Below are 16,364 nucleotides of genomic sequence, written 5' to 3'. Positions count from 1 at the left end.
ACAATGACATGGTACCAAATGTTTTACACTCAGAAAATATGATCAAAATACAGATGTTTTTGAGACAAGGTTTCACTGTGTTGCCCAGGCTGGAGTGCAGTGGGGCGATCATAGTTCACTGCAAACTTGAACTTCTAGATGCAAGCGATCCTCCTGCCTCAGCCTCCAGAGCAGCTAGGACTACAGGCACGTGCCACCACGCCTGGCTTCCACTTTATGTTTAGCAAGCAAACACTGGTATATAAAGAATGCCTGGATAACTAAAAAGTTGGATTTTGCCTCTGACTTCTATCACTTTCTATATTTTATAAATCAACTACGTATTTGGAATATTCTAGGAAGTCAGAAGAAAATGAATATTGAATACAAAGTTTAACAAGTGTTTTCTATAGACAAAAATATTTGTTTTGATTCCCTCTATGTATGTTGTCTGTAGGCTACACAAATATAATGCTAAAGCAAAAGGAAAGAAAATAAATGTTAACAGGCCTTTCAAATGAAGTGTTACTGTAACTGCTAAGCATATAGGTTCAGATACAACTATAATAACTAAGAAACAATGTCCATTTCACAGAGTAAATGTCAGGATCACAGCCTTTCTTCCTTCCTGTCTTATCCTCATCAGGACATATTTAAGCATTTCAAATGCAGGAATATATAAATTGTTACCCCAGTACCCTCAAATTTTACTATGTATTTTCCTCCTAATAATCTGAGAATCATTAAAGCAAACAAGTCCTGAGGAAGGTGGTGAAGTTAAATCAGGGAAAGTTCAAACGTAAGATAGCAAGACTCTCAGAAGCACAGCAATTGTCTTTTCTAAAGTTAGCACCCCCATCAAAATCATCCCAGATTGTGAAAAATGTTCAGTTTATTTTGTCAAACTCTTTAAGACTCTTGTTAAAATCATAAACACATGATAAAGACACCCTCCTACATCCCTTCTTCCTAAAAAGCATTTTACCTGGCTGACTACATAGCTCTTAAAGTGAAACTCTTCCCAGTATCATGTTCTCATAGGTACTCTTAAAATTATTTTCTTCCATGAGTGTCGAGTACTCTGTATAATGTTAATAAACCACATAAAATTAAAAGAATCCCTCTAATAAAGTAAGCCAGACTACACTTATCACTTAGTCTTTAAAAGGGAAATGAGGAAAACAAAATCAAGCCTTCTAGAGAAAGCATCCCACAATTTTAAAATCAACTGCTTTTTTTTTTTCTTGGCAGGAGGTGGGGGATGGCAGAAAAGATACCTGCTTTCTTAAGAATGTACTCATCTACTGGTAACACTGTGCCTACTTTTCTAGGAGCTCCTGGAGGCAGAGCCATGGGTACCTAGCAGTCTCACCACCAAAAAACATGGTTTTTTTTAAGCTACACAATTTTTAACATTTTTGTCTGCCAAGCTGTTGAATATATTATTTGCTGTTCAATTTTCTACTAATCCAAAACACAGAAAACCATCCATCTGACCTTCTGATTAACAAAAGATAGCCAGGATGACCACATTCCAAAAGTCAACAAAGGTGGTATTTCAGTTAATTTGTACAGCTTTGTCAGGGAGTAAATTTATGATTTCTTTTTTGTTCCTGTATCTTCATGTGCCCTATGATTTCTATTAGGCTTTTCAAAATAATGACATTAAGTCTCCTGATGCCTATTATTTCCATTGTTCTCTTCCAAGAGGAATAGTAACACACAGAGAAATAACCAGCATGCTAACCTGTTTTATCCAGGATCATTCTTGATGATGAAGGCTAATGCTTTTCTGTTTTATTTTCAGCAAAAGAACTCTACCTTCTATGCTACTATAATTCAGATTCAGATTCAAACATTCCCCTTTAAATGTTCCATCCAGCCTTCATTACAAAAGATCCTGTCATCAAGTCACAACATACCCGACCCCTCTCAAAAATAAAATAAGGAAACAAAAAAAAGAATTCAAAGTCCAGGGAATCCCGTCTCTACCATTTAACTTTACCTATGTCCTTGGGCAAACTGCTTGATTTATCTGATCTTCAGGTTTCAAACAGATCACATGGTAACAGAAACAATTTGTAAAGCTGTAGTGAAAATCAGAAAGTATATACAGTGCCTAGCCCACGGCCTGGCATATATAGGCTTTCAATAAAAGGCTGCTCTTAGTATACTATCAGAGATTCATTCCGTTCAGAGACAGCGGTTATATGTTCCCTTTGAGATTAAGAGGATTTTCTGATTCCTTTGATTGGAACTCTATGGGTTGAAAAATATAATTAAGCTAGACATTCTCAGAAAGTACATTTACATTAATATTAATTAATGCAAACAGCTGTTTGAGAAAGTCAGCACGATAAACCTGCTTCTTGGTCAGGTGTGAAATCCTATTGTTTTCAAGTTATGAGTCATTTAAGTTAATGACTCATTCCTCTAGATACGGTTAGCTACCAAAGAACTGCAACTGTACACAAAGAAATAGCTTTCAAGAAATACTACACCCACTGCCACACACAGAAATTAAAATCTAATAAAAACCAAAATGAATGCCCTATCCTTAGGATAAGAAAAGCCAAAAAAAATGCTAAGTTACATGAACTGAGATCCAATCTGCAGCAAGTAGAAGGAGACAGGCAAGGCATTCCAATAGGCGTTCGCTTAGCCCCTTGTGCGTCCTTCCCCTATATCCCTGACTCCTAATCCAGGTGGGTGCCTCCCCTCTGGGCTCCTGCATGATCTGCTATGTTCAGGCCCTGTTTACTTCTCTGCTGGGAACACTAGAACTCCAAATTTCTTGAGGGCATGGAGAGACTCAATCATGGTTATCTGGTATCTGACACATTTTGACCAACCCACTGAATTTCCTCATCACAGCAACTTTCTGTTGTCATAGCCTTACATTTTTGGTTCTGCTTAATACTCTCTTAATTAACTATATATAGGTTCCCTAATTCCCAAACAATTATAAAATAAATCTAATAGGCACACTTTTGCCATAGGCCAAGTGATTACTGTCACAGAATTTTTTCCCAGGTAGCTCTGCAATCCTAGAGTGGGAGGGGAGAAAGCATATGATGAGAGCAATCCAGGACTGAAGATAAAAGACAACAAAGTAAGACTGACACTAATATGCTAACATGATTTAATGTACATTTGAGATTCACAAACAGCATAGTAAAGAGAATGTCCTCAGAAGATCTTACTTTCATAAACTACCTGAACAAGTCCCTTAATCTCTAGGAGTCTCAGTTTCAACATCTGTAAACTGAAAGTGCTCACAAGATAAACCTTCAAGCTCTAAAATATATTTGTTCCCCTGATGGCTCAGAAGGCTTTTCAGAAAATTATAATTACAGCATCTTCTTTGCAAACATGCATTAACAGTGTAGTGATAAGACAGCTAATAAACACTTCTAGGCTATGTAATATCTACTAAGCAAATGTTTACTTTAAGAAATAAAAATAAGTAGTTGTCTTATGAAACCTTAAGATGTCATAACCATCACCCCCTTCAAGAAAAGATTAAACAATTATCATTTTCAATAGACCATTAACTGCACAGGAAGATGGCCTGTGAAAGTTTCCAAATATCATTTTACACACATAAAACTAAAAGGCCAAGTACTCTGAAATATTAACAGAAAAGAATGTAAAGAGAAAAAGGGAGAGAGTTTCAGGGTTTGAAGGGAAGCTGGATTGTCTACATGTCTGCTACAAAAAAGTAATGCTGCACAATCTACATTTATAATTGGGTATTTACAACTTACATAGTTTTCTTCTATAGTTGGCACAAGGCTTGTTTGATATAGCAAAGAGCCTAATACAATGGCAAACCAACTTGCAAAGTAAAATAGAGTGTCAGTGAATGGACTGCTGTGAGTGTTTTTATTCTTGCATAATAGCATTTAGATGCATCTATTAAAAAAATAACCAAGTGCATTATCCAAATGTTCAGTTACTAGGGATACTAACAGTTGTCTGTCCATGGCAATTTCATTTCTGTTTTTTTACACAAATCATGGCTTGCAAGCATTGATGTTAAAAACAGAAAAATAGTCTAGTACACAGTGGCTATAAATGCCAAATCAATTTTCAGCAGATAATAAAGTCCATGTTTTACAATCAGCAATGCACTGTTTTACTACCCAAAAATGTAAGCTAATAATATATAGCTCTACTAAATGGAAAATGCAGATATGCTGTTAAAAAATGGGCCGGCTGTGAGAGGATGGATCATTTCTGCAGGGACCTTCTTAAAGCTATGTGTAAGTGTTTTGAAAATATCACATGATGTGGCCATGTGTTAAAAATTACAGCCAGTTAAGTTCTCTGCTAAGGAAAATATGTGGGCAATTTATGAAATGCACTCCAGGATGGAGATGTCTTAAGTAAAACCAGATTTTGAAAACAAACCTTTTTTTTCTCTCTTTTGGAAACTTGAACTTAAAAAAAGTTCCAGGCACATCTGGAGAGCAGGACCATTGAGAAAGGGTGGTCTGACCTAATACTAGCCATCTTCTAAAAGAAAAAGCACTATTTCTGGGCTACAGGGACTGTGCTCACTTATTGTCCTTTTAAGGAAATAGTCCTGAAAGCATTTTGTAGGTCAACATATGTTCTTTGATAATATTATACAAAGATTCATAAAAATATAAGTGTTTCAGAAAGCTTAGAGTCACTGCCTCCTGAAACAATATAATGCCCAAGGTCTCCCAGCCTTCTCATAAGAAAACATTTTCCTTTTCTTAAATACAAGGATCTAATTGTTACAAAAGTAACAGGTAGTGAAATGGTATTTCTTTATAATAAGTTAAATAATTTTGAAATAATCTATTTCTTTAAAGCATGCTTAGCGTCTTTTGACTTTTATGGAATTCATTTTGAAAAAAATATGCTATCAACAGCTTTAAAACATGTTTTTTAAAACCAAAATAGTTCTAGAAGCTCTTAAACTAAGACTTTTAACTTACCCACCCCAAAGATTGGTGGTATGTCTGAATAAGATCAGTTTGTGCACATCTGTTTCCAGGGATCCTCAATTTTATTTTTAAAAAAGGCCCTAGATATGACAATTGTTACATCATGTCTGAGACAACCAGGAATCAGTTCTGATACTTGAACTACCAAATATATATATGTGTGTGTGTGTGTGTGTGTGTGTGTGTGTTGATACATAAATTAGTCATTTTTTAAGCAGTCGATGATATCAGAGTGCATAGAACACAATCTTTTAATCTTCTACACATAATGTCTTAATTAAAAATATAAAACCTGCCCAAGATGGCTAAAATTGTCCATTAAAATGGACCTATATGTATGGACTAAAATAAGCTAAAAACACATTTAGAGGTAGTCCATCCGATAGTAGAATTTAAAAAGTACAGATGGGTGTCAAAAATAGCCAAGTGTCAAATCTGCTCAAGTATCGCCATTCTGGCACATGCTCATAGTCACAGCTGTTAATATATTCTATGTATCCAAGTACAAGGTTTTCTAACACAGTTGATGAGACAGAAAGAGAGAGAGAGAAGCAATGCCCACACTTCAGGCTATTGCTGTAGAACCAGATGTATTAACAACACTAAAACAAACTTATCAATGACCCTAAATCCCTAAATATAGTTCAATGCTTTTTAAATAAGGGTGCTTTGAAGCTTAAAATACTGCAATTAGCTAGAATTTGCAAGGGTCCTAACTAATCTCTTTTACCTATTATAATTCACAAATGGCTTTGGTTTATTATGGGGTTTTGTTTTACAAAATTAACATACAGACTCTTCAAAATGCTGATAAATCAGATCATTTAACACATTTATTAACAGCATAAAAAGATTTGAATCATGACATAAAAATCATACAAATGTGCTCAATATTCTGGTGAAATAAAAAACACAGGCACTTTCACATTGATTCTGTATTATATACCCAGGGCACATTACATCTTTAGTTGCATGGTGCATATAAATCAAGATGAAAGCTTAAAGAGTTAAAATGACCTTTCAAAGACCTCAGTCATTGTCTTTTTGTAAATTGATTTTACCCATAAGTCAGCTACATACATTACTAGTCTACTAATGAAAAAGTGCAATTCTGCCACAAATGCATCCTTTCTGCATATATATCAATAATGATTAGGATGGACTATGAGACACATCCTAAAGGGAAAAACATTCTTCAAACAACTGGCAATACCTACACACAACTGTGGCTGCAGAAAACTGGCAGATAATGTTTGAAAACACCATCTGTGAGGTGTACAAACTCTGTGACCAAGCACAGCCTCTTCTGCCTGTCCTACCCAAATACTCCGCACAAATCGGCCAGCTGGAGGATCTCTATCTGCCCTTTTTTATCTGAAGACAGGAGACTCCAAATTAAGCACAGGGCAATTCACACAGTTTTTGAGAACAGCCGAAACAACCTTCCCCCAGCCAGCCTTCTCCATAAGCAGAGCCTTCACTGGCAACAATCATAGAAACACTCCCGGCTCCAAAGATAATATTCTTCAGAGGACACTGACATGCACTACATTTCCAGGACAACAGCTTCACTAATTCAGTAGGCTTTTTATTTTAATTAACCAATTTCAATTATTCGTCTGATGACATCTAAGGGCTGTGATTTAGGACAAGACTGAAATTCCTTGTAGTTCCAAAGCTTCCTTCACTTTCTCTGACATAAACAGCTTTTTAAAGAGATCTTATTCCAGGATTCCGCCATAATCTGAAAACTCTCTCCACAGATGAAATTTCCAGGACACCAACTACAGATGATAGTCACAAAATCTTCAACAGAAACAATACTTCTTACTTAAGCTAAAACCCTCAAGTAAATTGCTCCGGCAAACATCTGTGGTTGTACGACTCCCTCAGGCTTTAAAATACATCTCCCAAATTTCAAAAGCAAGGACTCCACACCCTGTACCCCTCCATGTATCCAGATCTTGATGTTCTCTTTATGCTACCTTCCAATCACACCTCTGTCACCCCCAGCCTCTTGCTGCCCACATCAGATACAATATGCTGTGGGGCAGAAGGTATTTTCCATGCATAATAGAAAGTAAGCTTTCTTCATTGGAAAAACAGAGAGAACACAGAACAGGGCTAACTCACCAGGCATCCTTGAATCCAGCGTACCACACAGAAAGTGGCTGTCTCCTAAAAGCAAGCGCGTTCCGGGCTCATGCCTCCTGTTCTGGAATGAGTGGCAGCAGAGAGGAGGGCCATCAGAGGGGCTGGGGCGGCATCGCCGGAGGCAGGGTGCTGGGCGCGTGCGCCTGCCAGGCAGAGACAGATGGAGAGCTGACACTCCGGATTGCACTTGGAGCAGAAATGTGGAGGATGACAGGAGCACATGTGGCCTTGAACCCAGCCCTGTCTCTTCAGGCAGAACAATGACAGGGATGTGTGTGCAAAGTATCACAACCCCTACCCTCCCCTTAGCACTCTACCTCTCTCCGCAAGTTTCAGAGCACCAAAAAGCAAAAAGTGAAATTCGGAATGATAAGCTAAATGCCGAATAATTTATTCACCACCACCCCCATCCTGTTCAAAGTTAACCCTTATTTTGCCAAAAGATAGAAATATAGACCTGGCCCCCTACCACCGCTCACAATAAAAGGCTTCCCTTCATCTTCTCATTTTCACAGCCATAATTGGGAACTATATTAAAAAAAAAAAAATAGGCACAGACCTCAAAGCTTGTTTATTCAACTGGAAATCCCAAACAGTCTACAAACATTTTTATAAGACTTTGTAGATTGTGCCAGTTTATCATCCTGAACAAAGTATCAGAATCATTCCTTTTGTCAGCTTCTCAGTAGTATGTGTAAAATAGAACACTTTTTGGAAGCAGAGCTGACCACTTTTATTTTACTCGAGTGCTTTTAACCCCCTGGGATCCCTGGGTTGATCTGCTCCAAACATTTTCAGCTTACTTTCCTCTACCTTGCATAGAGATCCATGGGAGATAAAAACAAAATCTTCATTGTAAAGCCTTTTCAAAAGCTGAACAATCATGTCCTCCTGATTTCTGATTTTTTTTGCACACCCCTAAATGTTTATCCTTCCCATGAATAACACATACCCAGCCAGGTTCAATGGACTCTTCCCTATTAAGCTTTAATGGACACCATGATATATAAAACTAGGAGCCTTTGTTATAGTGCTTTATCTAAAGCTGGCTATTTTCTTCTCAGCAGTCCCTCTTTAGTCCTTTGTAAAACATCTCTGCCTCATAGGAGAAACATACGCCTGCCTGCCTTGCATGCCTTTTCTAAACACACAACAATGCCAGGCAGAAGTAAAATACTGTTCTCTCCTAAAACTCTTCCTCAGTTTTACACTTGCAAATCTTCCCTAGGTCTGTGTTTGTTTCAACAACAGGGCACATGATGAGGTAGATCCCTCAGGCTTTACCTTTCCAACATATGCACAATCCACTATCAACACAGAAACAATTCCACTCAGGGTCCTCTGATCAGCCTGCAAGCTCAATGAACATGATAGACAGGAGCATTCCCGTTAACTCTTGCCATTCCTTCACAGTCCTCAACATGTCCTTTACTTACCCTACACTTTCCATATGCTTTTAGCCCTTGTCAGATGGATTTCCACACTACTTGCTATCTCCAAAAAATTCTGAAAACAGAGGCAATAACTCTGACTTCTACCTACTCAATCTTCCTACACCTCTTCCCAAGAGTGCACACAACCTGTTTCAAAGCATACCCACACACACTCTCCCTCTGCACAGACTAAAAATATATTCTCTTTGATAAACAGTGTCAATCAATAAGAACTTCTACAGCCCCTAAATACTATACCCAAGAAGGGCTGCTTTATCCAGCGAACCCCTCAAAAATCCATCATTGTCAGAGACAACTTGTAAAAAGACTACAATTCATAATGATTACTCTGTCCTGTCACTAATAGTATACTGCACCCTATTTATGAGGCCAATCTTTTTGTTCATCTTAGTTAGATGTCACTTGTAATGAGGTTCTCTGTAATGGATTTCAGTACAGTTAAGCACCAAGCTCAAACATTCTTATGACAGAAAGCTTTATAGCAGGCATGAGTGTGATAATCAATTAAGTCCTGCTATAAGGGCCTTTATAGAATCTAGCACCCTAAATCAGTAGATTTTCATTTTTTAAGAGAGTATTTTAAAAGCCACTTAATGCTACATGCCACCTGATTTTTTTTTTTTTTTTTTTTTTTTTTTAGTACTATACTTATGTTAGAAAGAAAACATTTTCACAGTGGGAAACCCAACCTTTCATCAATATGCATGGTGAATCACTTCTAAAACAGAAAATCATATGACAAAATGCAATACACTTTTGAGAAAACTGGATGATATCTGGTTTTAAAACGGGGTCTTAATATCGGTACACTGCAAGTCCCTAAACCACAGCTCAGAAAATTGAACTTCCATATGCTGTGTGATTATGTATCTTTTCTATGTGTAAAAAGGCTTTTTAAGCTGTTATCTGACTACAGTAATTGCCACTTTAAATTGATCCACGTCAACAAAACCTGGATCCCTGGAGATTCTCACCTAGAAGTCTGATTGCAGAGGGGCCTAGCTGAATGTGTGTGCATCTGAGAGNTAGTACTATACTTATGTTAGAAAGAAAACATTTTCACAGTGGGAAACCCAACCTTTCATCAATATGCATGGTGAATCACTTCTAAAACAGAAAATCATATGACAAAATGCAATACACTTTTGAGAAAACTGGATGATATCTGGTTTTAAAACGGGGTCTTAATATCGGTACACTGCAAGTCCCTAAACCACAGCTCAGAAAATTGAACTTCCATATGCTGTGTGATTATGTATCTTTTCTATGTGTAAAAAGGCTTTTAAGCTGTTATCTGACTACAGTAATTGCCACTTTAAATTGATCCACGTCAACAAAACCTGGATCCCTGGAGATTCTCACCTAGAAGTCTGATTGCAGAGGGGCCTAGCTGAATGTGTGTGCATCTGAGAGTAGTTCAGCATTTTCTCAAGGAACCAGTTTCCTCCTCTTATTCTTTAATCCATGGAGGCAAGAGAAGCAGAACCCCATTTGGCAGTTCTCCCTGAATAGGGAAACCTGGATACGTAGATCTACACAGTTACTTAGACAGAAATAACTTTCCGTTCATAAAAAAAAAAAAAAAAAAAAAAAGGAGGATATGGAGCCAAGATCTCTAACATCCAAATTGTATAATAAAAATAGACAATCAATAATGTGATGAATGCATTTATGCAAGTGAATGGAGAAAAACAATATATATTGCAAAAGTTTTCTCCAGTACAAAACACTGGCATAAGGAAACATATTTTACAAAACTAAAATATATCCCAATTAATAACAAAGAATACCTTACTCACCAATTAAGTACTTCCTCAGGAGAACCTCATCAGTTAATGTGTGTCACTGAATTAAGAACACAGCCCATTTTTAAGGCAATTTTTTAAGAAAGAGTCATCTAAATCAACACTTTCCAAACCAGTAAGTTTAATCAACAACAAAATGCTGGGTTCCCACAAAAGCAAATACGTAAGTTGTTTTCTGACAACTTTAGATCATTCATTAGAAAGGCATTATGGTACCATATTATTCCAAGGTATTTTTCACTTATGTCCATAACAAAACTTCCATTAAATACACATTTTTCCTTTGTTCAAACATGACTTAGCAATAGGGACTAGCAGTCTACTGACATGGTCTGCAGTTCAGGAAAGCTCTCTACACTGGTGAAGGGAGAATTTGAGTTAAAGCCTTTCCACAGGTCTTCTCAACTTTCCTCTGGGCTTCTAGCAGGCTGTTGTGATACACTGTGACTTCACACAGTGGGTATTAAGTGAGTTAATTCAAAGGAGCTGAAACCTCATTGATCCTAATTGAAAGCAATACACCCAACCAAATACTTTCCTACCCCATCTGCTCTGGCCTGCCACCAGCTATTCAATACAAGAGAATTAATAGTTTCAGATATTCTAACCGACCCAATAAAGGCACTCATTTAAGCAGGGCTGCATTAACAAAGTGAAAAAACAAGGGCAAAATGGGTTCAAATGGAGCATTTTACTCCTAGTTGGCTTTAACAAAGCTGAATAAGGCTTATTCTGACTTTTTATGTGCAAGACTTGATAAACTGAATGAGAAGGCACTCAATGATCACCCAATGAGCATTGATGAATGGTCATTAAGACCCCCCTGCTCTTAGAGGAGACCCTTCCACAAAGTGGCACACCAGCCTGAAAGGGCGGACTCACTAATGTCCAGATTTCTCCGCTTGCTTGTCCCACTTTCAATTTCAGACCACTGGCCACCAAATGAGGCTGACATATTGGAAAATAATGTTTTATGGGCGAGTGGTAAAAAATAAAATGGAGGCATTAGCTCTGCTTTCAAATTCAAATCTGCTAGTTTTGTCAGACCCCAAAGGTTTTGATTTTCCACCCAGCTGGAAGCTATTAGTGTTTTCTAAAGGCATCCCACTGACAAGGCAAACCTACCTAATGCCTGAGTTGTTGGGCTAAGGGAGATGGACCTCTCTTTTGGATGATTTCCTAACTTCTCATCACTTTGACAGTCAATTAAATAGATACAACACCTAATAAAAATGTACATTAATTTGTTTCTGCCACCGAAAGCCATCTGAAACTGTATTAAATAAAAGCCGTAATAGATTGTCTCCTGACAAAGATAAATCCAATTATACTTTGTCTGCAAAAAAACACAAATGGTTTGTTTTCATTAGGCTACAATGTAAAATACAGCCAAGCACAAGAAATAAGTGAGACAGAGGGGGGGAAAAGAAAAAACTAAGTGAAAAAGTTCATTGAAGTATTCCATCAAGGTTAAGAGGTTATCTGTCATTTTAGCTCCCTTATATAAATGTCTGTTGTAAACAACTAAACACATTTACGCTATTCCCTCCAATATTTCCTTTGGGGGAAATGATTGGCAAGCATTTGCACCTCCTCAACTTTCAGCCAGCCCACAGAAGAACCCCCAAGAACTCTGCTTAGATGACAAAAGAACAGGAGACATGATTGCCATCTTAAGAATTTGAAGGGTGTATAAACATCATGGGGTCAAAGGGTTATTTAGGGCTGTCCAATAGAGTCTAAGTGCTAGCAATGAGATGGAGTAAAGTAAAAGAAAACATGCTGGATAGAGGAAACCTGTCTTAATAGGTGATTATACAGACATTACAGAGGCAGAAAAGCTTTACTGCCTGAATCACTTGCAACTAGTCAGCCAAAGCACTATAGAACACAGTGGCCCATGGAGGACATGCCGTAGGTCTGTTAGGAAATCCTCATCTACCAGGGCAAGTGGCAGGCTGAGAGCTAAGAAGTCACAACCCCTAGCCTTCACCTATGACTTATGTCAAACTCACGGACTCAGGCCACTTTGATTTTTGCATCTCCATCAGTTAAAGTGAGTTAATAAAGGACTCTATAACTGTACTTAGAAGATTCCAATGTTAAAATATTTTAAATGACTTCCTAAACTGATAAGCCAAATATCTCTATGATAAGCCGAATATCTCTATGATATTCTTTTTTCCATCTTCAGTGTCTACAGAATAAAATATTAGTGATACCATTCTGACAGTTTTTTCAAGCAATATGTTTGACTTTTAACTCTGGTTGAAGTACAATGTCCTCTTATACATGAATAAAACGATGTGCATAGTACATTTAAGTTGTGTGTGCATTTATGTGTATGTGCACAAAAATGAAGTCTGTTTAAGACAAAATATCACACTGAAAGTAAACAAAATCTATATTCATAATTATTACAAATTGTTTCTGATAGTGCCGATGCCTTTAAAATATGACGATATATTGTAGTTCATTTCCACTAACTTATTTTCAATGTCTAATATTTTAAAATTTTTTGAAATGCTATAACAGCTTTTAACACTTGCACTGATTAAATTTTATGCTATTTAACACGAATTTTAAACATACTATAATAATACAGTTAAAGATAGATGCCTATATAGGCACTAACAAGAGGTTAAATTATTTTAAAATTTTAAGTAGAACACTTCCTTATTAATCCACAAGGCTGAACACTAGCTAGGTTAACTCTTGTTTTTTTCAAGTAAAAGCATTTCCCATAAAACAATTCCTAAAACTATACATTTGCAATGTAAATCTGCAAATAAGTTACCTTCTACAGTTTTCTCATATTTTGTATAGCTACAAAAATCACTCAGATAACATGTAAGGCATCCTAACTACCCATCTCTTATTCATTTGACAAGGACTGTAACACTATATAGAAAACCTTTGTTTCAATGTCACCACCTCCTCATCTTGACTAATGGCGAGTTAGTTTTGTTAAAACGCAAGGATGATGGCGTATGCTCCAATGAACTTTCCCTCCTCTCAGCACCAGAGACAAAAACCTGCAGCTCTGCTCTGGTGCAGGCAGCCATCTGGACAGCTTTCCCTCAAAGCCCAGCCCACACCACACTGCAGGCAAAATCGGAGAGCTCAAGAGCTCTGTGGGGCTATTCATGACATACCAATTTCACATTTTCTGCTTGTACGCTTGCAACAATAAATGCTAATGAGGACTATGAATGACAATTTTAAAGACAATAAAAAGGTCTCCAAATCCCTTGCATATGGAGACACTGTTTTCAAAACTTCACCTTCTGTTACAGAGCTGTGAGAGACTGCAGGAGAAAAAAAGAATAACCTAAGGAAAACAATAAGATGATCAAAGCACAACTGAATCCTTAAGATTTCCAGAGAAAGCAATCTGTGTTAAGCCCAGCAAACAACAGATCTTACCACCGCTATGTACAACCCTATGAATACATGAGATACCTTTAATCTCTACTCCCTTTGCCTTCTGTAGACATGAAGCTTAATAAAAGCAATTCTTGATGAACATTGATTATATTCATGATTTTGGAGCCTGGGAATTCTAAGCATAGTATTTGTCCAAAAATAATTATAGTAATCATTATCATCATCATCATCATCATCATCATCATACTTTGTCATAATATTTAACATTCCACATATCTTTAAATAAATTGAAAAGCAAACTGGTTCTCTTCTAATAATATCTATTCTTAAAAATAATGCAATTGTTGTGGGTGGTGAAATTATATACAATATTTATTCTCTATTTTTTTATTTTTCCGTATTTCCCAAATCTTCTAAAATGAGCATGTATTATATTTTGAATTTTTAAAAAATGTTACTTTCAATACATGGAAAGAACTGAACAAATGACATGTAAATGTTTTGACCTAGATATGAATTAAACTATTTTACACAGCAACAAAAATAAAACAAAAGATTTCCCTATAGTTCACAGAAATTGTCTAAAGAGTATTCTTTTCATTAACAAGGATTAAAACACTTTCAACAAAATCCACCAGGTGGAGCAAATACACAGCAATAAAAAAAAAAATCCCAGAATTTTTTTCATCATGTTTTCTTTCACACGACTTTCATCTCTAACAAATTCTCCACTTCTATCTCTCCACATTGCAAATTATCAAAATCTATGCATACATACTAATGTGCCACGTTTGTAAACAATTCAAACTTACTCAAAAATGAATTTTAGTTACAACGAATTATAACACAAATGTTCACTCCAAAACTGCTCTATTTGTTCAAATAATACCCAGCATAGTATATTTGCTTTTATAGCTTCTTAATTGCATATACCAAAATCTTATTAAAATTATGTATTATTGTACCTTTTTACCCAATATACCTAAATGTCCTTTGTTCATTCCGATTGGTAAATTGACACAAATCCACAATTATTTATATGTTTTTCCGTCACTTTCCAGAGTAATTCACTGCCTCCCATTCTCTTCTACCACAGATTTTTTTTCTTGTATTTCAGGTCACACTTATTGATCACCCTCAGTTCAAGGCTCCAAACCCAAATTCTTTCATTTCTGACACCACCTGCAAGCCACAATTCTCCCCATTCAGTTTTCAAAGACTTCCACATTTTTCTCACATTATACACTCTCTGCTGCCAAAGCGTAATGCTACACATGGTCCTAATGTTACTAATGTTACCTGCATTTAAGAAGAGTCCACGTGGACAGAACTACAAAAAAGTTGGAGCTTGAAAGAAACCTGACAAGAGTTTGTTGGAGGAGGAGAACACTAGTTAGGAATATTGACTGTGGCTTAAAATATATTTATATGTTTTCTTTTTTCATATTTATACTGATGTTGAAAAGAGAAATACCCTTAAAGAAATGCAGCAGGCTGATACATAAATAAACACGCACATGCCTGAGGATACACATAACACTTATGGCAGAGCTACTTACGCTGTGCATAATAGATCACGATGATGCCAGCTCCATCACAAGGCGCACCAGGCTAATGCAATTATTTAAATGATTATATATGTTTTACTGGAGTGGTAAACAAATATATAAAATATTGACATTACTTCCATAAATATGATATGAAAAACAAGTTTTTAGAATAATTCCCACTAAAATCTTCCCTGCAAAGCCCAATCTCTTTATTATTTGCAAAGGACAGAATAAATTCCCTGGAGCTGTGCTTATGCACTAGGCAAAGGTATATACTGCTCTCTTTACATGCCCATAACTCCTATTAACATTAATGGGAGGCACATACGTTCATCTAAAGGGTAAATGCCCTTCAGTCTGCATGACAGAATCCTAATGAAGTAGTTGGAAAAACCAAATCACTGCACATGTAGTCACACTTTCCCCTCCCTTTGCAGGAAACACCATCACCACCACCTTTGTTCCCCAACCCACAGCAAAGACATTTCATCAGCCCACAGTGTGGACAGAGAACCTGCTGGATTTCCTCTTGGTAAGACAAAAATCCTCTTATATACATGGGATCTCCCAAATGGCTCCATCTCCAAGCACTTCTCAGAATATTTATCCCATGTTACCCCCAAATTGGCCACGTATTACTGTGCAAATATTATTTCTCACCACCCCCAGCTTTGTCAAAGAGTGTGGCCCCTCCCACAGCAAATGTCAAAGACCATATTCCAATTCCAAGAAAAGGAAAAAAAATCCAAGTGTAAAAGTTTTATCACCTTTTTGAAAAAGTGGACTATTCTATTTTCATGGGCAGATTAAGATTCCAAAACCACCTCATAAAAGCAATCTCTGAACTACTAGCTCCACACCAGACTACTAATGAGTCTGACCGGAAAAGAGCAACACACATAGGACACTATATAATGGGAACTCAGAAAATAAGAACCCAAGAAACTAAGGCCAGCCCTCTACTGGTTAACGTCTGTTGCTGCTGAAACAGATTGTTTCATAGCAAGGCCAGAAGTATAAAATAAAGCCAAATCCTTAGATCTTTTTTTTTTTTTT

General features: G+C 36.8%; 1 protein-coding gene across 9 annotated transcripts in view; it reads right to left on the bottom strand.

Annotated features, from left to right (window-relative positions):
* The window catches only part of RUNX1T1 (RUNX1 partner transcriptional co-repressor 1), a 155,004-nt gene that overhangs the window by 101,361 nt on the left and 37,279 nt on the right, over positions 1–16,364 (bottom strand). Inside the window, exon 1 of one of the 9 annotated variants that reach the window (XM_017847353.1) lies at positions 7,092–7,255. The exons of the other annotated variants lie outside the window; for them this stretch is intronic. Coding sequence (XP_017702842.1) covers positions 7,092–7,098 — 7 coding nt within the window. The 5' untranslated portion in view covers positions 7,099–7,255. Of the gene's footprint in view, positions 1–7,091; positions 7,256–16,364 lie in introns of those variants that run through there. 9 annotated transcript variants of the gene reach the window in all.

This window comes from Rhinopithecus bieti, unplaced genomic scaffold (assembly GCF_001698545.2).
Source record: "Rhinopithecus bieti isolate Rb0 unplaced genomic scaffold, ASM169854v2 scaffold_26532, whole genome shotgun sequence".
NCBI lineage: Eukaryota > Metazoa > Chordata > Mammalia > Primates > Cercopithecidae > Rhinopithecus > Rhinopithecus bieti.
This window is presented reverse-complemented; position numbering and strand designations above follow the sequence as displayed.